This window comes from Pipistrellus hanaki (assembly GCF_964339955.1).
Source record: "Pipistrellus hanaki genome assembly, chromosome: 21".
NCBI lineage: Eukaryota > Metazoa > Chordata > Mammalia > Chiroptera > Vespertilionidae > Pipistrellus > Pipistrellus hanaki.
The window spans coordinates 1962045-1983314 of NC_140523.1; the positions used below are offsets into that span (position 1 = coordinate 1962045).

At 49.8% G+C, this 21270-nt stretch overlaps 2 protein-coding genes across 2 annotated transcripts in view; one reads left to right on the forward strand and one right to left on the reverse strand.

Moving 5' to 3' along the window:
- Positions 1-21270, forward strand: part of TTC23 (tetratricopeptide repeat domain 23) — a 995109-nt gene that overhangs the window by 766716 nt on the left and 207123 nt on the right. The gene's annotated exons all lie outside the window — the stretch shown is intronic.
- Positions 1-21270, reverse strand: part of AGBL1 (AGBL carboxypeptidase 1) — a gene marked incomplete at its 3' end in the record, with an annotated part of 137152 nt that overhangs the window by 99506 nt on the left and 16376 nt on the right. The window contains exons 5-7 of the mRNA XM_084868983.1: positions 21045-21138; positions 8177-8214; positions 1516-1724 (exon numbers count right to left, since the gene is read on the reverse strand). Of these exons, the coding sequence (XP_084725109.1) occupies positions 1516-1724; positions 8177-8214; positions 21045-21138 (341 nt within the window). The remainder of the gene's footprint in view (positions 1-1515; positions 1725-8176; positions 8215-21044; positions 21139-21270) is intronic.

The following is a 21270-nucleotide window of genomic DNA, read 5'->3' on the forward strand; positions in this document are numbered from 1 at the left end:
AGGATCTGGAATTGCATGTCTCTCTCACGTTGTTGGGGTGAATTTAGTCTGAACATAGACCAACACATGGGGGCTAGGGGGACTGCGGCTACAGAGTTTGAACAGGTTCGAGCCTTGGACCAATGAGAGGGCACAGTCCTCTCCTGGCCAAGTGCAAGGCGCAGCGTGGAGGGCAGAGCCTCCCGGCACCATGAGAGCCAACAGCTGGAGCTGTGAGCGTGCACCTATGGTCCGAATATGTGGCCCCACGTGTTTGAGTGATGTGGGTGTAATAGGGTTCAGGTGCATGTCACTGAGCAGGACTGAAACCCGCAAGGATGCTGTAAACATCTCGACCACGCCCTTCCTCTGCTATCGCCCCCTTCTCCAAATTCATAACTTCTCACTGTGTTTCGGGACCTCAGCAGGAAGGTAAGGAAGAATACGATCAACAAAGGCTGCGGGAAGGACTCAAAAATAGCTCTTTCCCAGTCACTCTCGTGCCCAGGAGGTTTGTAGTTACGTCATAAACACAAATAGAAATAGTTCAGGACCCTGTTTTCACGGTGGGAGGCCCAGACCAACAGCCTTGGCATCGCTTAGGAGCTCGTTAGGGATGCAAATCCCCAGCTCCGCTCGAGCCTATGGGCTCAGGAACTCTGAGGAAGGGGCCTTGCAGCCCTCCCATGAGGCTGACGCACGCTCAGCTTGGAGAGCCGCTGGTGCAGTGGACAGGAGTGGACCTCGAGGGAGAGCACTGGTTTCAAATGCAGGGGTGAAATATGAAGCCAGCCCTAGGCCATTGCAAGTGCTCAGCACAAATCTCTCCTCGTCCTCTTCCTTCATTATCACTGTCATCACCATCATCATCACCGTCATTGCCACTATCATCATCATCACCATCATCATCACCACCATCAACACCATCATCACCACCACCATCGCCACCGTCATCATCATCACTATCATCACCACCCTAACCACCACCACCATGATCATCACCATCATCATCACCATCATTGCCACCATCATCATCACCACCATCATCAACACCACCATCATCACCACCATCATCATCATCATCATCATCACCACCCTAACCACCACCACCATGATCATCACCATCACAACCACCACGATCATCACCACCATCAGCATCATAACCACCATCATCACCATAGCCATCACCATCATAACTATCATCAGCAGCATCATCATCACCACCGTCATCATCACCATCCTAACCACTATCACCATCATCATCACCATCCTAACCACTACCACCATCATCCTCACTATCCTAACCACCACAATCATCACCAACATCAGTATCATAACCACCATCATCACCATCATAGTCATCACCAATAGCATCATAACCTCCACCATCACCATCATCATCACCATCATCACCACCATGATCATCACCACCATCAGCATCATAACTACCACCACCATCACCATCATCATCACCATCACGATCTGCATCACCATCCTAACTCCCCCTGACCCAGAGGGGACTCCCGCGCTGGTTACCTGTATGCTGCTGAAGAGGATCTCCATGCCCTGAGCTGCCAGGAAGGCCTCCCGGCCGGACTGGAGGGCGGCGACGTGCCTGAGGCAGAGCAGCAGGGCCCGGCGGATCTGCAGGCGGCTGTTGGCCGTGTCCTGGCTGTGCCAGTCCTGATGCAGCCGGAGCAGGCTGGCCACGTAGCCCCTGTTCACCGCCCGGCGGCCGTTAGACTCTGAAACCGATGGGAAGAGGCGAGGTTGGTCACAGGCTCTCCTGGGAGCCCTGATTAATGTGTGTCTCCAAGCCCTGGCCAGGTATCTCAGTGGTTAGAGCGCCATCCTGCTATACCAAGGTTCTGGGTTCAATCTCCAGTCAGTGCACATACAAGGATCAGCTGATGAATGCATGAATAAGTGGAACAAAACCTCTCTCTCTCTCTCTCTCTCTTAATTAAAAAAAATTGAGACAATGCATGCTTCTAGCTGAGTGTTTCGGAAAGATTCCCCTGAGCTGTCATCAGATAATCACGAATTCCAGCTCAAGCTCAGACCCTTCCCTCAGACCACATAGGTGCACAGGAGTGAAAACATAACCTGAAAACCCGGTGCTTTATTCCAGAAGGATTTTCTCCTATTAATGAATTTCTCTCTCACCCTCTTTCTTTTTTTTCTCTCTCTCTCTGCTTGTTTGTCAAACTCTAAATGGTCAGGCCCGACGGAGCCCCTCTGAGATTGTTGACCCATTTCTTTGCTGGTTTTCCTTTTATTTTTTTCCTTTTCTTTATGCTTTTCAGCATTTCATTCAGCCAGGACCCTGCCCCGAGAGAGATGAGCTTTATTCAAGGGAGATCTGTTGGGGGAAGATTTCATTACTCCGTGAATGAATTATTCTACTGCATCAGAACCTTGCTCTCCTCGGCTAGCCCCGGCCACAAAGCCCTCCGAGCCCTTCGCCGCCTGCGTGAGATCCAGCCCGCCCGCCCGATAGCGGATGTTTAAGGGAAAACGGGAGATCACGTGGGAGGAGGTATTGAGGGGAAGCATGGCCTGCTGAGACGGTGCCAGACTGGCATCAACAGTGCCCGGGAGGGCCCCACGTGGGAGGTGCAGGACTCTTGTTTTTAATCTAGAGTCTCGGTGCACGAAATTGGTGCACAGGGGTGGGGGAGTGACCCTCAGCCCAACTTGCACCCTCTCCAATCTGGCCGTGGTATTTTGTGGAAGAGCCACACTCCAGGGGCCCAAGAGCCGCAGTTTGCCTACCACAGGTCTATAATGAATGATACACAGACGTTTCCTCTCCCACTCCCCACCCTCCTGCCCGCTTCCTCCAGGAGACAGCGCGTGAGACACATCATGGGACGGGAGGAGGATGCGTGTGGACTGTGGGAAGGCAGACAGGCGGGCCTTTCAGGGCTGCCCTTGACCTTGGCCGTGAAGGTCAGGACGATGCAGGTTCTCCGAAAGTCTAGAGGGGATTGGGGAAAGGTAACTGCAAGACTTGGGGCTGTTGACCTGAGGCAGCCCTCCCAAAAAGATGCTGCTGAGAAGTCCCCACCCCACTCCCTCACTCCTCCCAAAGTCCTTTCTAATCCCGCTAACCTCCCAGGGAACAAGACCAATTCCAGAGGCCGGCTCCTCCAGCCCCAGCTCCAGGCCCCCCGCCTTCCTCCCCCCCACTCCCTTAAATAACGGCTGAGCCAATGCCTCTGAGACCATCATCAGCTGCTCATTTCCCCGAGACGGGCCCGCTGCTCGCGCTGGGAAGCGCAGATAGTGGGGAATGGCAAATGCGGGCAAAATTAGATTAACATAACCTCCCGGTAAACAAATGACTCGCCTCCCATAAATACTGGGCCAGCGGGGCCCAGATAGCTGAAAGCACAGCGCCACTACCTGGCCGCAAGAGGAACTGCAAGGGCTGCTGCAGGGTCTGTACCAGTCAGCACCACCCAAGGATGGGGTCTGAGAGAGGGGGTGGGGATGGGAAGCAAGAGGGATGGGGAGCATTCTTTTATTTATTTTTTAAATATATCTTATTGATTTTTTACAGAGAGGAAGGGAGAGGGAGACAGAGAGTTAGAAACATTGATTAGAGAGAAACATTGATCAGCTGCCTCCTGCACACCCCCTACTGGGGATGTGCCCGCAGCCAAGGTCCATGCCCTTGATGGAATTGAACCTGAGGCCTTTCAGTCCACAGGCCAACGCTCTATCATTTGAGCCAAACCAGTCAGGGCAGTAACATTCTTTTAGTTTACACTTTTAAAAATGTTTTATGGCCCAGCCAGCGTGGCTCAGCGGTTGAGTGTCCACCTGGAAACTAGGTCATGGTTGGATTCCCGGTCAGGGCACATGCCCGGGGTTGCGGGTTTGATCCCCAGTAGGGGGCGTGCAGGAGGCAGCCGATCCATGATTCTCTCTCACCACTGAAGTTTCCATCTCTCTCTCTCTCCCTTCCTCTTTGAAATCAATACAAATATATTTTTAAAAAGAAAGAAAGAGCCGTAACCGGTGTGGCTCAGTGGACAGAGTGTCGGCCTGCAGAATGGAGGGTCCCGGGTTCGATTCAGGTCAGGGACATGTATGTGCCTTGGTTGAGGACATATCCCTAGTGGGAGGTGTGTAGGGGGCAGCTGATGGATGTTTCTTTCTCATCAGTGTTTCTGGCTCTCCATCCTTTTCCCTTCTTCTCTGTAAAATAAAAATGAATTTAAAATATTTAAAAAGACGTCAAAACCATTTGGCTCAGTGGATAGAGCATCAGCCTGCAGACTAAAGGGTCCCAGGTTCAATTCCAGTCAAGGGCATTTACCTTGGTTGGGGGCAGCTGATCGATGATTCTCTCTCATCGATGGTTCTGACTCTCTATCCCTCTCCCTTCCTCTCTGTAAAAAATCAATAAAATACTTTTTAAAAAATATTAAGAAAGAAAGAGGGGGGGGGAGGGAGGGAGGGAGGGAGGAAGGAAGGAAGGAAGGAAGGAAGGGAAAAAGGAAGGAAGGAAGGAAGGAAGGAAGGAAGGAAGGAAGGAAGGAAGGAAGGAAGAAAGAAAGAAAGAAAGAAAGAAAGAAAGAAAGAAAGAAAGAAAGAAAGAAAGAAAGAAAGAAATGACAGATGCTCCGGCCCTCCCAAATCCTTCTAATGTGTAGAAAGTGTTTATTTAGCTTCCTTTCAGCTTCAGGTCTTATCTTCCTTAAGCTAAAAAACAAACAAACAAAACAAAACCCTAACCCCCTTTAATCTCTTCTGGGTTCACCCAGGGCTCAGGCCCCAGGGCCCCAGAGACGGGCTAATAAACGCTGCAGTCCGCACGCTGTGTGCACAGCCCTGGCTTCCTCCACCTCAGTCCCCTCACCTGCCACCTGGGGGTGATCACCGGGCCCCTCCCCTGACCGGAGGCCCGTGCCGAGGCTGACATCCGGAGAGCCCGGTGAACAGCCGACGCTGTGCATCCCGTCAGCCCCACGCGTGATGGATGGAGCTTGCGATTCTGCCTCTGTACCGAGCTGCCTGCGTCTCATCTTCCTGCCAAACTCCCCATTAGCACTGTCCCATCGCTGTCTCTCTCCCTTCCCTGACTCACCCACTTTCCTCTCCCCACGGGCCCCAGCTTCTGCAAACTTCCAGCCGCCTCTGACTGGCGTGGGCGGGGAGACTCACAAGCCAACCTGATGAGCATGTTTGTATGGGGAGCGGCCTTTGCAAACTCAAAAGCCTAAAGTCACCACAAAGGACAGTCTGGCCCTAACCGGTGTGGCTCAGTGGATAGAGCATCGGCCTGGGGACTGGAGGGCCCCACGTTCGATTCTGGTCAAGGGCATGTACCTTGGTTGCAGGCACATCTCCAGCGGGGGGTGTGCAAGAGGCAGCTGATCCATGTTTCTCTCTTATGGATGTTTCTAACTCTCTATCCCTCTCTCTTCCTCTCTGTAAAAAATCAATAAAATATATATATTTTTAAATAACTTTAAAAAAAAAACTTGAACTGAACACAGTGCATGGTGAGGAGCCACTGCCAGGCCGCCATCGTCCCTAGCGAAGGCCCATCTTTACCTTAACCCAGTGGCCGGCAAACTCATTCATCAACAGAGCCAGCTATCAACAGCAGGATTGAAATTTCTTTGGAGAGCTGAACACTGACTTCTGCGCATGGGCCACGAAGTTTCCATTGCACTGTACGTATGTGCCCGCACGTGGAAGAGCGACACTCCAGGGGCCAAAGAGCCGCATGTGGCTCGAGAGCCAAGGTTTGCCGACCAGGGTCTTCACTTTGCCTCTGCGATAGCTTATCCTTAGACTGTCAAAGGGACTTTCCTTTTTTCCAGACCCCCTCAAAGCCCTTTGCAAACCCCCAGCCCTTTGCATATCCACAGGCCTTTGCAAAGCCCCAGCCTTTGCCTACCCACAGGCCTTTGCAAACCCCCAGCCCTTTGCATACCCACAGGCCTTTGCAAATCCCTAGCCCTTTGCATACCCACAGGCCTTTGCCTACACACAGGCCTTTGCAAATCCCCAGTCTTTGCATACCCACAGGCCTTTGCAAATCTCCAACCCTTTGCATACCCACAGGTCTTTGCAAATCTCCAACCCTTTGCATACCCACAGGTCTTTGCACATTCCCAGCCTTTTGCTTACCCACAGGCCTTTGCACATCGCCAGCCCCCTCACCTGTAAACTGCCCATTTGGCATAACCCTTTGGCCGCCATCCCCTGTAACCTGTCCTTCCTCCCACTATCGGCAGCTGGCTGCGGTGGGGGGCAGAGCAGAGGTCTGTGGGTGCCCTGCGGCTCTCCCACGCTGCCGGCGGGACTGGAATCAGCGCTCATGTGGGGTTCCACCCTGCCTCTGCCGAACGGGCTGGGGCGGGGCCGGTAGCCCGGACCCGGGGGTTGCCCCGTTACAGAAGTGCTGTGTGTTGCGTGTATTTCTCGGGGCTCAGAGCTGACAGAGATGCATGTTTGGGGGAAGGAGGAGGGTTTTTTGTTTTGTTTTTTTTACTTTTATTTATTTATACGTTTGATTAACGTTCACTTCTTACCCACAGGCCCTGGGCTCCCTACAGAGAAACAAATATCACCAGCGCAGCAGCTGGCGTCTGAGCTGCCAAATTAAAATAGATGAAGAGCCAAAACCGGTTTGGCTCAGTGGATAGAGCATCAGCCTGCGGACTGAAGGGTCCCGGGTTCAATTCCGGTCAAGGGCATGGACCTTGGCTGCAGGCACATCCCCAGTAGGGGGTGTGCAGGAGGCAGCTGGTCGATGTTTCTCTCTCATCGATGTTTCTAGCTCTCTATCCCTCTCCCTTCCTCTCGGTAAAAATTCAATAAAACATATATTTTTTTAAATAATAATAATAAATAAGTAAATAAAATAGATGAAGATGTGAGGGGCGGGGGGAGGGGGTACACAGGCTGGGTTAGGCCCCTTCACTCCTAAGGGCACCGTACCTGCCTTCGTCACACCGAACCCGGCTCCTCGCACAATTAGACGCGGCCCCCAGGCAGGAAACACAATCCTCACATTATCCCGGCGCCATCAGGACCCCGAGCTACTCCGTGGCGGTGGCCAGGTCACCAGGAAAAGAGCCAGCCTCCTCCTATCTGTGTGTGATCAGCACCTACACTCTCCAAGCAACCACGACCCTCCACCTGCCCCGGAACACAGACCCGGGCCTGGACCCACACACAAGAATCCTGCTGAGGCCTGGCCACCGGCGTGGCTCAGCGGTTGAGTGTCGACCTATGAGCCAGGAGGTCTGGGTTCGATTCCCGGTCAGGGCATGTGGCCCAGTTGCAGGCTGGATCCCCAGGAGGGGGCGTGCGGGAGGCAGCCGATCACGGGTTCTCTCTCATCATTGATGTTTCTGTCTTTCTCTCCATCTCCTTTCTTCTCTGAAATCAATCTATACACACACACACACACAGAGTGGCCAGATTATGATGATCTCTGAATTCATACTAATCTGGCCACTCAGTGTGTGTGTGTGTGTGTGTGTGTGTGTGTGTGTGTGTGTGTTAGAGGCCTGGTGCATGAACTCGTGCATGGGTGGGGTCCAGCCAGCCTGGCCAGAGGGAGGGAACATGGGTTGTTGGCCAGCGTGCCTGCTGGTCGAACTCCTGGTCGAGGGGGCAATGTGCATATTAGCCTTTTATTCTATAGGATGTACACTGAGCGGTCAGGTTATTATGCGCTCAGAGATCATCAGAACCTGGCCACTCAGTGTGTGTGTTGGTGTGTGTGTGTGTGTGTGTGTGTGTGTGTGTGTGTGTGTGAGAGAGAGAGAGAGAGAGAGAGAGAGAGAGAGAGAGAGAATCCTGCTTCTCCCCCACTGTCAGAGCCTTTTCCTCACCAGGACAATCCCACTGGGACTGGCCTTCATCCCAACAGCCCTCACGGCAGCTGGCCCTGTAGGGAGCAGCCAACAGGCCTGCAGGCCCCACAGACAACACTCCCCTCAGGACCAGCTGCCTCAGTGGCAGTGCGTGCAGGCCCGCCCGGGAAGGGGTGTTCGCCCTCTCTCTTCAGTGAGCGTGGATGGGCCCCAACCTTCTCCCTTTCGCCCCAAGACCCCCCAGGAACGGCCGTCCAGGGGGATCAACGAGCTATCACAGAGACAGAGGGGCGCCTTCCTCTGAGCTGGGACGGGGAGAGGGAGAACCCCTTTTCCAGGGGGGAGCTTACTGGATCTCAGCAACGCCGCCAGCACCTCCGCGGCCGCCCTGCGGGGAGAGAGACACGGGGAGACGTCAGTGCCCGGCCCACGGACCCCACGGCCCACGCCCGTGGCTGCCGCCCGCCGGCCTCTCAGTGGCCCCAGGTCGCAGGCCTTCTGCTGAGGCTACCGCTGCCGCTGCAGAGGCGAAGACGCAGACGTGGCCCTGAGCGGCCTGCCCACTCTGCAAATGGGGTCACAGGAGTCCCCTCCGCTGCTGAACGCCTCTCCCCGTCCACCAAGGTCCACACATGGAGCTCCTCCTCTGCCTCCTGCTCCCTCCCCCCCCAAAACTCTCCACGGATCCCCAGACCCCCTAGTCCAGGGGACTCTGAAGGAGGAGGTGGGGAGGGGGGACCCCGAGGCAGAGGGAGTGCAGGGAGCACTTCTTTATTTCTAAATGTACATTTTTTCATATATTTTATTGATTTTTTACAGAGAGGAAGGGAGAGGGATAAAGAGTTAGAAACATCGCTCAGCTGCCTCCTGCACACCCCCTCCTGGGGATGTGTCCGCAACCCAGGCACATGCCCTTGACCGGAATCGAACCTGGGACCCTTCAGTCTGCAGGCCGATGCTCTATCCCCTGAGCCAAACCAGTTAGGCTATAAGTATATTTTTTATTGGCTTAAGAGAGGGAGAAGGAGAGGGAGAGGGAGATAGAGGGGGAAAGGGAGAAGAAGAGGCAGAGGGAGAGGAAGAGGGAGAGGGAGAGGGTGAGGGAGAGGGAGAGGGATAGGGAGAGGGAGAGGGAGAGGGAGAGGGAGAGGGAGAGGGAGAGGCAGAGGGAGAGAGAGAGGGAGAGGGTGTGCAGGAGGCAGCTGATTTATATTTCTCTCTCATTGATGTTTCTAACTCACTCCCCCTCTCCCTTCCTCTCTGTAAAAAAATCAATAAAATATATATATTTTAAAAAACTTTAATTAAAAAAAATGCAGATTTGAAGAAGAGAGATGATTTGGAAAATGTATACTATCCTCCACAGAGCTCCCCAATATCTCACCGGGTCTGTGTAGACCCACAGACAGACAAGTTCCCAGTAGTTCTAAGACACCTGTAGACTGGGCGACGCTGGTGTCTTTTTAATATTAGGTTAGCCCTAACCAGTTTGGCTCAGTGGATAGAGTATTGGCCTGTGGACTGAAGGGTCCCAGGTTCGATTCTGGTCAAGGGCACGTACCTTGGTTGCAGGCACATCCCCAGTAGGGAGTGTGCAGGTGGCAGCTGATGGATGTTTCTCTCTCATCGATGTTTCTCTCTATCTCTCTCCCTTCCTCTCTGCAAAAATCAATAAAATACATTTTTTAAAAATTAGGTTAGCCAAGCAGATCGTGATAGTGATAAGGCATGCATGTTTTAATCATGTGCAAGCATGCACACACGTGCTCTACCTAATGGAGAACACACTTTCATCTACTTTTGATTATTTATAATGGAGCATATTATACCATTATTACATGCCACGCACTTTTTAATATAAAAGTTTGATTAAGAAGACTATTTTTTCCCCCTCCTAATTTAAAGAACCCATGATTCCGTGAGGCAACACCATATGGGAGCTAATGAGAAAATTGGTGGCTATTACTCTAGAAAAATAATATAATGGAGCTAAAATGGGCTATAAAACACACACACACACACACACACACACACACACATACACACACATGTTTAAGCATCAAAGCAAGAAAACCATCGCAGCCTCCCGGGCCTGAAATATGGGTTATTTTTAAATCACTCTTGTCAAAAGAAATATAGACACCGCCGCCGGTGACATAAATGAGGTGCTAAAGACTAAGTGGACCTGGGAAAGATAGTTTTTCTTCTAATATCTGGAAATCAAGAGCAAAAAGCTCATTAAGAAGAAAAAAAAAATGAAGAAGTAAGTCTCAGATCCATCAAGGTAATGACACTGGTCCTGATTGCGCCGAACCGCCTCTGCCTCGGCCCCGCCACCATGGCTTTGTCCAGAAGGTCTCCTGGTCTAATGAGCATATGACCCTTTTATTAGCATAGATATATTTTAAAAACCCGCCAGGACAGAAATCACATCCCCTTCCAATCCTCACCCACCCCTGCAGCCGGCTCAGCACCCAGCCTCAGGTAGGCAGGACGGAAGAGTGAAGCTGTCAGGAAAGGCGACATTTAAAGACGCCCATAGATCAGCCGGGGAGGGAAATCACTCATGCTTAGTGACTATAACACAGAATGAATTTATTCCCGTCGTAAAATAACGTCCCCTCGTGGAGAAGAGAACGTGTCAAAGGCAGTATATCTGTATCAGGTTCGGCAGAAAGGCCTAAGTGACAGATTACAGAAACACAGACGGCGTTCTCTATATCCATCTACACCGGCCTGGGGCCCAAGGGCTTCTTTCTCTTTCTTTCTTTTCTTCAATATATTTTATTGAGTTTTTACAGAGAGGAAGAGAGAGGGATAGAGAGTTAGAAACATTGATGAGAAGGATCATCGATCAGCTGCCTCCTGCACACCCCCTACTGGGGATGTGCCCACAACCAAGGTACATGCCCTTGACCAGAATCGAACCCGGGACCCTTCAGTCCGCAGGCCGATGCTCCATCCACTGAGCCAAACCGGTTTTTGGTGGGGACCATGATGAAAAACAAAATATTATGGATGGGCCTGGAGAGCATTAAGCGAAATAAGCCAGTCGGAGAAAGAAAAATGCCACATGATCTCACTCGTTTGTGGGTAATAAAGAACATTATAAACGGATGAACAAAAAGATATTGTAGATACAGAGGCAGTAAAGCATCGAACAGACGGTCAATGACAGCGGGAAGGTTAGGGAGAGGAGGGGGAGATAAGAGATCAGCCGAAGGACTTGTATGCGTGCATATGAGCATGACCAATGGATGCAAAACACCGGAGGTGAGGGCATGTGTGGGTGGAGGGGGTGTGGGGGGGGCAATGGTAAGATATGTACACATATAATACCTTCATAAAAAATGGAGAAAAAAAAAAAAACACAAAATTTTCAGATGGATATATTGGTCAGAAGCCTTACCGAGAAATATCCGTAAGGTTTTCAAAATTTGTTTGCTCAGGACATAAGGAGAAACTGACTATTGTATAGAAAATTATATCATTGATATCAAATTAAACTGATTAATAGAAAAAGAAAAAGGAAAAACAAAATATTATCAACCCAACAACTCACTATCCGGTGAATTCATTCCAGCTGTTGCCAGCAACTCTCATCAGAAACGAATATTCATTAAATACTGGGTGGGTGAGCATGTAAGCCCAAGAAACAAAATTCAGGAAGGCATTTGGTGTTCTCCAAACACCAGAAAAAAATAAAAATGAGAGGATAAACTGAATTTCTTAAAAAGCTTATTTTCCTTGTGTTCCTCTATAAATATACAGTCATCTCATGATAACACCATACCACTAATATCTTAACAGATGGATGCCAGCCGGGTTGGTGTGGCTCAGTGGGTTGAGTGTCAACCTAGGAACCAGGAGGTCACGGTTTGATTCCCGGTCAGGGCACATGCCCGGGTTGTGGGCTCCATCCCCAGTGTGGGGCGTGCAGGAGGCAGCCGATCCATGATTCTCTCACATCATGGATGTTTCTATCTCTCTCCCCTTCTCCCTCCTTCTCTGAAATCAATAAAAATGTATTTTAAAAAAATAAAAATAAATAAAATCAGTGGGGAAATATCCTCAGGTGAGGATTAACAACCACAGCAAAAACAAACAAATAACAAAGGAAATCTACTGCCATTCACGGAGTGTAAAATTGTTTTACCCTTTAAAAACTCCTGTAGACGTATTTAAAAAGCCATACTGGACAGGAAGGAGATTATCCCATTATCACCCATCTCAAAATTTACCCATATTAATAGCCAACTGGGGATCCAACTTACAACCATGGCACTGTGCCCTGAGCAGGATGGAATATGGGACCTCCTAGTTCATTGGTCTATGCTCAACCCACTGAACCACACTGGCCGGGGGCTGGCTTTCCCTCTGAGCTGTAGATTGCATGTGTAAACCAACCACCCACTCTATGGCCGTCTCCGTTAATGGTGTGGAGTAGGAGCTGAACTCAATCTTGGGGATATCCAGTCCTTCGATGGCCATCTCTGGAACAAGACGATTTTTTTCCTCCATGGAGCTTGTCCGTGCCCATAATCTGTTGTCCCTACATGGGTGAGTTTATGTCTACCCTGCCTGTTCTCTTTTATGAATCTATTTGTCAGTCTTGACATCAATATCACACTGTCTTGATTACTGTCGCTTTACCATAAATCTTGAAATATGGTCTTGTTAATCCTCCAACTTTATTTTTTTTTTTCCCCAAAAAAAACAACGGCATTTGCTGGTCTAGGCCGTTGGCATTCCCATATGAATTTTAGAATCAATCTGTTGATTTCTAACAAAAAAACAAAACAAAACAAAAAAAACTCACAACTTTGAAAATGCATTCAATCCATAAATCGATTTAAGGAAATCTTAACAATATCACGTCTTCGGAGTCACGAGTTCTCTCTCTCTCTACTTTATTCAAGTCTTCATAAATATGTTTCAGCAATGGTTTGTAGTTGGCAGTATTTGCATAGACAGATCCTTGGCGTAGTTTGTCAGATTTATCCCTATTTCTGAACTGTCAACGCCAGTTATAAATTGTATTTTGAGAAACTTATTGGTTCGTGGCACGATGTAGACATAAAACTCATTTTTTGTCTATCAGTTTGGCATCCTGGGACTTTGGGAAATACAATGAATAGTTCTTGTAGCCTTTGTCCGTGTGTGGATGGCACCAGAACTTCTCCATAGACAAGCATATCTTCTGCAAATAAAGTCTGCTTTTTTAAAAAAATATATATATTTTATTGATTTTTTTACAGAGAGGAAAGGAGAGGGATAGAGAGGTAGAAACATCGATGAGGGAGAAAACATCGATCAGCTGCCTCCTGCACACTCCCTACCGGGAATCAAACCATTACCTTCTGGTTCATAGGTCAACGCTCAACCATTGAGCCATGCCAATCGGGCAACTAATATTTATTCTTTAATGTTTTATATAAATCACCACTGAAGCCATCTGAGCCTGGGCTTTTCTCTGTGGGGAAGATTTCCACCACGATTTCGATTAATACATGTAGGGCTCCCCTGACCAGTTTGGCTCAGTGGATAGAGCGTCGGCCTGTGGACTCAAGGGTCCCAGGTTCGATTCCGGTCAAGGGCATGTGCCTTGATGGCAGACACATTCCCAGTGGGGGGTGTGCAGGAGGCAGCTGGTCGATGTTCCCCTCTCATCGGTGTTTCCAACTCTCTATCCCTCTCCCTTCCTCTCTGCAAAAAACAAATCAATAAAATATATTTAGAAATAAATAAATGCACGTAGGGCTATTCTGGTTATCCATTTATTCTTGAGTGAGCTTTGGCCGTTTATGTCTGTCAAGGAATTTTTTCCCACTTCATCTAAGTTGTCAAACTTGTTGGCATGAAGTTGTTTGTAATATTCTCTTATTATCCCTTTCATATCTGTGGCGCTTGTAGCAATTCTCTCTCTCATTTCTCATCCTGATCATTTATGTCATCTTCCCCTTAATCAGCCTGGATAGGGATTTAATCAATGTTATTGATCTCAAAGAATCATCTTTTGATTAAACTAATTTTTCTCCATTGTTTTTCTTTCACTGTTTCACTGATTACTATTCTAATTTTTCTTGCTTCCTTCCTTTCCCTTACTTGGGTGTGTTTTTTTAAATATATATTTTTACGAATTTCAGAGAGGAAGGGAGAGGGAGAGAGAAATAGAAACATTAATAATGAGCAGAAACCGGTTTGGTTCAGAGCATCGCCTGCAAACTGAAAGGTTCCAGGTTCAATTCCGGTCAAGGGCATGTACCTTGGTTGCAGGCACATCCCTAGTAGGGGGTGTGCAAGAGGCAGATGATTGATGATTCTCTCTCATCAATGTTTCTAACTCTCTATCCCTCTCTCTTTCTCTCTGTAAAAAATCAATAAAATATATTTAAAAAAAAAAAAAAAGAAAAGAAAAGAAACATCAATAATGAGAGAGAACTGTTGACTGGCTGCCTCCTACATGCCTCCCGACTGGGGAGAGAGCCAACAACCTGGGCACATGCCCTTGATGGGAATCGAACCTGGGACCCTCCAGTCCCCAGGCTGACGCTCTATCCACTGAGCCAAACGGGCTAGGGCTACTTTGGGTTTTGATGTTCTTTTTTTTTTTTTTTTTTTTAAGGTGAAATTTGAGATCATTCGTTAGCCATCTTTCCACCTTTCTTCTGACGTATAGTTTATAACTATCGTTTATAAACTTCCCCCTAGACTGTGCCATCCCAGGAGTCTTAGCGTGCTGGGTTTCATTTTTTTCTTTCTTTCTTTCTTTCTTTCTTTCTTTCTTTCTTTCTTTCTTTCTTTCTTTCTTTCTTTTTATAGCAAAGGTGGAGATTTATTGAAGAACAAGTACAGACTCCCATGTGGGGAGGGGGAAAGAGTCCCTGGGTTTCATTTTCATTCGGCCCAAAAATGTTTCCTATTTTGATTTCGCCTTCAAAGCGCCGTTTCTTTTGAAGTGCGCTCCTGCATTTCCAAAATGTGGGGTCTCTTCGGGAGACGGGCCTCTTATCCATGTCCCATTTAATTCCGTTGTCGTTAGAGGACATGCTTTATATATCACCTTAAAGCTTATACATTTACTTTAACTGGTTTCACGGCCCATGATACTGTCTGCCTTTGTGAATATTTCATGCGCTCTCGAAAAGAATGTATATTCTGCGGTGGCTTCTCTCTCCGTCTTCTATCAATTATGGAGAGGGGATTATTAAAGTCTTCAGCCACCATCCGGAGGTATCTCCCGCTGCTCCCCTCGGTGAGATCAGCTTTCCTTTATTTTGAAGCTCTGCTATCAGTTGCTAACATGGGAATCCTATAAGTTGTTTTTTTTAATATATATATTTTTAATATATATATTTTAATATATATTTTTAATATATATTTTAATATATATTTAATATATATTTTAATATATATTTTAATATATATATAGATTTCAGAGAGATGGAGGGAGAGGGAGAGAAAGAAACATCAATGATGAGAGAGAATCGTGGATCCGCTGCCTCCTGCATGCCCCCTACTGGGGATTGAGTCCAAAACCAGGGCAGGTGCCCCGACCAGGAATCGAACCAGTGACCACTCAACCAGTGAGCCACTCGGGCCAGGTGGAATCCCATACTTTTAAGACAATGCCCACTGTTTTTCCATTTGTATTCTTCCCAAAGAAAAGCCTGTTGTATTGTTATCTTTGTCATTTTGTATTGGGTTCTTAGAGAGTGTGACTTTTGACTTTGTTGAGTGATTCTCTCTCATCGATGTTTCTAACTCTCTATTCTGAAGCTCTATTCTGGGAGGCAGTTGTGTTTCTTGGAAACAGATTCATCCTTCCAGGTCTTGCTTTTTTTTTTTAATATGTTTTTATTTATTTCAGAGAGGGAGAGAGAGGGAGGGAGATAGATAGAAACATCCATGATGAGAGAGAATCATGGATCGGCTGCCTCCTGCACACCCTCTACTGGGGATCAATCCGTGGCCTCCTGGTACATAGGTTGATGCTCAACCCCTGAGCCACGCTAGCTAGATGCTTTGTGTATTTTTATCCGTAGCTCATAATTCTTTTTTCAGGTGGGAAGGTACATCTGACCGGCCTTGGTGCTAAGCAGACGTTGTGTGTATATTTTTATAAAGTTGAGATCACACTGAATTTTGAACCTTACTTTTTTTCTACCCACTATTTTATGGTAAGCTATTACCCCTGGCAAACATCATCCCTAATCTATTGTTGTGTGTTGCGACATGCTATTATCATGTAGAGATATATCACTTTTACTCTACACTCGCTGCTATCCAATTTTTTTTCTTCTGGTGATAACATTTCCAATTATAAATAAAACTACAATGGGAATATTTTTGTGCATTCTTCTTCATCCGCCTTTTCTCAATGATTCTTTTAGACAGGTTTCAAGAAGTGGCGAAATTGGGTTAAGGAATGAGGAGTTTTTTTTAAAAAAAGAAATCTTGATGTACATCATCTCATTGTTTTTCACGAACGATTGATCCATCTACAATCTGAGTGGCACAGGTGAGTGCACATTTTATTGAATCCTCACCCGAGATAAATATCGCCATTTTTCAAAATCTTTGCAAGTCTGATTTGGGAGATGGGTGTCTTGATCTAAATTGTGCTCCTGTCTGGCTGTGGGCAAATTGGATATTTTTATGAGTGTATCTGTGTTTCTCTTTCCTGTGTGGGGATCCTGCCCTCCCATTCCTCTGCGGTCTGTGGAGGAGAAAGGCTTCAGACCAGCCTGGGGCACCTCCCGCCCTTGCCCCCCGGCCACACATGCCAGCCACGCTTTATATTTCGTGCCCTCTTCGCTTTATAGTTGTACCTGCCTCTGCCTGGAAGGCCCCCCTTGTATTTAGTGTGTGTGTGTGTGTGTGTGTGTGTGTGTGTGTGTGTGTGTTGTTTTTATTGATTTTGGAGAGACAGGAAGGAAGAAGGAATGGAAGAGGAGGAGACAGAAACATCAAGGATGAGAATCATGGACCGGCTGCCTCCTGCACGCCCCCTACTGGGGATCATGCGCATAACCCGGGCATGTGCCCTGAACGAGAATCGAACCGTGACCTTCTTGTTCGTGGGTAGATGCTCAACCACTGAGCCATGCTGGCTGGGCACGAACAATTTAAGATTTTTTTTTTAATTGATTTCAGAGAGGAAGGGAGAGGGGGAAGGAGAGAAAGAGATACATCAATGATGAGAGAGAATCATGGATCAGCACGGCCCCGACGGGGTGGGGAACCGAGCCCACAACCTTTTCTATTTGCATTCTTTCCAAAGAGACGCCTGTTGTAGTGTTATCTTTGTTCCTGTGCCCATCCTGTGTTTTCTTTCCTTTTTATTTTCTGGCACCATTTTTTTTTTCTTTTTCTAATGCCCTTGACACTGGAATCGAACCCGAGACCCTTCCGATTGCAGGCTGAACGCTCTATCCACTGAGCCACACAGTGTCCTGAGAAGAGAATAGCCTCCGGCTGGGTCTGACCGCTCTGGGCCTCAGCGACCTCCTCTCTCTGGATGCAGGGCCTGGGCCACCCGATCCCCACGTGAGCGCCCAGCTCCTCTGACCGGCTCTCCTGTGACCCCGGCGCCTCTGACCGGCTCTCCTCCGGGAGGGAGGGAGAGCTCCCTGGCCTCCCGGGAGGAAGAGGGCAGGGCCCGCAGCCAGCCGGGCCTCGCTGCCAAGGCCTAATGCACGTAGGAAACTATTCATTCCCCCGTGGCGTCAGGTGGCAGAGGCACCGGTCACTGTCAGTAAGCGGAGCCCGAGGAGGGAGGGAGGGTGCGCTCGGGGCATCAGCACCCGGGAGGCTGGGCGGCCGGAATGTGTCTGTTCCTGCTCCAGGGTGTTCGCATCCAAGGGATCCGGGGTGGGTGGACGCTGAGGCCCCCACGTGAGCCATGGCCACGGAGCCCGCGGCGTCCCGTGGGACCCTGAGCGGAGAGGCGTGGAGTCCCCGCACACAGGGGGGTGGGGGGTGTTGGGAACACGGGTGCCCAGGGAGACATCCGGTCGCTGTTCGGAGAAAAGGAGGAGCATGGGCGTCTTCGTCTCCGTGACAACGCGGCCGAGGCCTCCCATCGCTGTTCTTGGAGCATCTCTCTCTCTTTTTAAGAAAATATATATCTTATTGATTTTTTACAGAGAGGAAGGGAGAGGGAGAGAGAGTTAGAAACATCGATGAGAGAGAATCATCGATCAGCTGCCTCCTGCACACCCCCCACTGGGGATGTACCTGCAACCAAGGTACGTGCCCTTGGCCGGAATCAAACCCGGGACCCTTCAGTCCGCAGGCAGACGCTCTATCCACTGAGCCACACTGGTTTCGGCTAGGGACCTGTGCTCGGTTCCCTTGAAGTCAGGGAGAGGCCGCCGTCAAAGAGGACGATCCCTCGGAAGCCGGTGCCAAAGCCGACGCGAACACGTGAGAGCAGCCCCGCCGTGTGCCAGCCGTGCCAGCCCGGTGGGCACCTGGGGCGTGAGGGCGGTCGGCCAGCCGCCTCCCCCGGGAGCGAGGGCTGGCTCCCCGCCGGCCCCCGGGGCTGACCCAGTGACCTTGCTCGTGCCCCTCCTCTCCGCGAGGCGTGGGCGCGTGGTGTGAGGGCCGGCCGTAAATCTCGCCCTGAGTACCGTGCGGACACGGGGGGCGGGGGGGTGGGGGGCTCAGTCGGGGGACAGCTGGAGGCTAATTTTAGGCCGTGCGGGGAAGTAGGGCAGGCTTAATCTCCTCTCGGGGCAGGGAGGGAACAGCGTGCCCCAGAATAGCTCGCCCCGGGCTCCCGGCGCCCGGGGGAGGGTGGTACCCGGGAGGGCTGCTCACGTCCCCCGGAGCGGCACTCCATCCTCTGCATGCCCACCCGCGGGGCCTGGCACCCAAGGGGCGCCCAGGAGAACTCCCTGGGTGCATCTTAATGGCCCTCAGGAGGGGACTCCATGGAAGAACGTCCCATCTCCACATTCTCCTCTGGCTCTGATGGAAGCCGTCAGCCAAGGAGCCAACCGCGTTTGTACGAATAGATGAACGGTATGACACGCACATCAAAGTTACAACAGCCCTGACCAGTCTGGTACAGAGAACAGAGACCCCCAGCCAAAGATGGTCTCCAGTCCCCCCGACAATCCAGTGTGAGGACGGGGTGTGCCACGCTCCCATCTCGGAGAGTCTGAACGTGTGTGGGCGTGAGGAAGGCCCCAAGGATTCTCACGGTAAAGAAACCTACCGCGCTTCCTTTAACCCAGGACTTCTCCACACATTTGATGAGGAATTTGTTTTGGGGTGGTGCTTTTTTTTTGTCTTGTTTTGGTTTTTTTTGTGTGTGTTTTTTAAATATATTTTTATTTATTTCAGAGAGGAAGGGAGAGAGAGAAATATCGATGATGAGAGAAACATCAATGGCTGCCTCGGGCACGCTCCCCACCAGGGATCCAGCCCGCAGCCTGGGCATGTGCCCTTGACCAGAATCGAACCTGGAATCCTTCAGTCTGCTGGCTAATGCTCTACCCACTGAGCCACACCAGCAAGGGCTGTTTTGTTGTTGGTTTGGTTTTGATTTGTTTTGTTTTGTTTTGTTTAATTAATCCTCACCCAATGATATTTTTCCATTGAATTTTAGAGAGAGTGGAAGAGAGAGGGAAAGACAGAAAGAAACATCCATGTGAGAGAAACTCATATACATGCCCTGAACAGGGCCTGGGCTGGGGAGGAGCCTGCAACTGAGGTACGTGCCCTTGACCGGAATTGAACCTGGGACCCTTTGGTCTGCAGGCCAGCGCTCTATCCACTGAACCACACTGGCTGGGGCTTGGGTTTTGAGGGTTTGTTTTTTTTCTGAGATACGATTGTATTTTACCCTGAGAAACGCCAGTGCCGAGAGCTGCAGGTGAGAATGGATGGTCCTGGTCTTGCTATTGGTGAGATATAAAAATATAAAATAACGGGTGGGACCAGGAGCCCGAGATGGATGCTGGAATGCGGAACAAATGGGTCGTGGCTGGGCACGGGAGGCTGGGCTGCCAGAGGGACCCCACAGGTCTCGGGAAATGGGCTGGGTCTCTTCTCATACTCCCTCAATATGTCCTCGCTGAGTCACGGCTGTGAATGATGGAGCCTGATGCGTCCAAATAGCTCCAACGCCTTCGCGTCTGACCCGCTCCCTTTTTAAGCCGGTGATTCACTCCCCCCGGGCACGCGGGGCCGGGCGGAATGGCAGAGTTTCATTTTCCGATCGTAAAAAAAAAAAAAAAAAAAATCTGAAAACCAGCCCACAGCCAGGACGGATGGCTGGGAGGCCCAGATTTCATATCGGAAAGTTGCCTGCGGGGGCCCCGGGATCATCATCTCTCCCTGTTGTTGGCGGACTGTCTTTTAGGGATGATACTCAGGGCGGTGGAGTTGCCTGAGAGTGAAAAGAAGACCTGAGGCCCGGCCAGCGTGGCTCAGCGGTTGAACGTCAGAACTATGAACCAGAAGGTTAGGGTTCGATTTCCCGGTCAGGGCACAAGCACGGGTGCTGCAGGTGAGAGCGGGCTCGGTCCCCGATCCAAAATTCTGTCTCCTCATCGACTGTTTCTATCTCGATCTCCCACTCCCTTCCTCTCTCACATCAATAAGAACATATTTTAGCCATGACTGGTATGGCTCAGGGGATAGAGCGTCGGCCTGCGGACTGAAGGGTCCCAGGTTCGATTCTGGTCAAGGGCATGGACCTTGGTTGCAGGCACATCCCCAGTGGGGGGGTACAGGAGGCAGCTGATGGATGTTTCTCTCTCATCAATGTTTCTAACTCTCTCTCCCTCTCCCTTCCTCTCTGTAAAAATAAATCAATAAAATATATTTTAAAAAACATATTTTAAAAAATAAATAAAAAACACAAAGAACTACTGGAGTCTTTGGGCAGAAAAAATAGATTTTGGCGCCAGAGAGATCTGGATACAAAGCCCAACTCTGCCTTTCGCAGCCTTAAGACTGTGGCTACGGCTTCACCCATTTTCACTTCTTCGTGTGACAACGGGGACCAGAATATATCCACGCGGGGTTGCTGTGCAGAGGAGAGGAAATGACCTATCGTGTGTGTGTGTGTGTGTGTGTGTGTGTGTGTATGTGAGTGTGTGTGAGACAAAGCCACGTCATTGCAGCACCGCGAGAACGTCCAGGAGGCCATCGCCGTCTCTGCCTCTCTCCCGGACACACAAGGACCAACCCAAGCCCCGGTACCTGATGATCCGGGGACGCCGCCTGGTGTACGGGGGGATGGCCTCGAAGAGCAGCTCCATGGCGCCGTTGATGCCCAGCATGGCTCCCGTGGTGACTGAGGGAGACAAAGGCACAGGCAGGATTGAACGATAGGAACCAGGCAATGGTCCAGCCAGCTTGGCTCAGGGGTTGAGCGTCACCCTAGGAACCAGGAGGTCGCGGTTCGATTCCCCGTCAGGGCTCATGC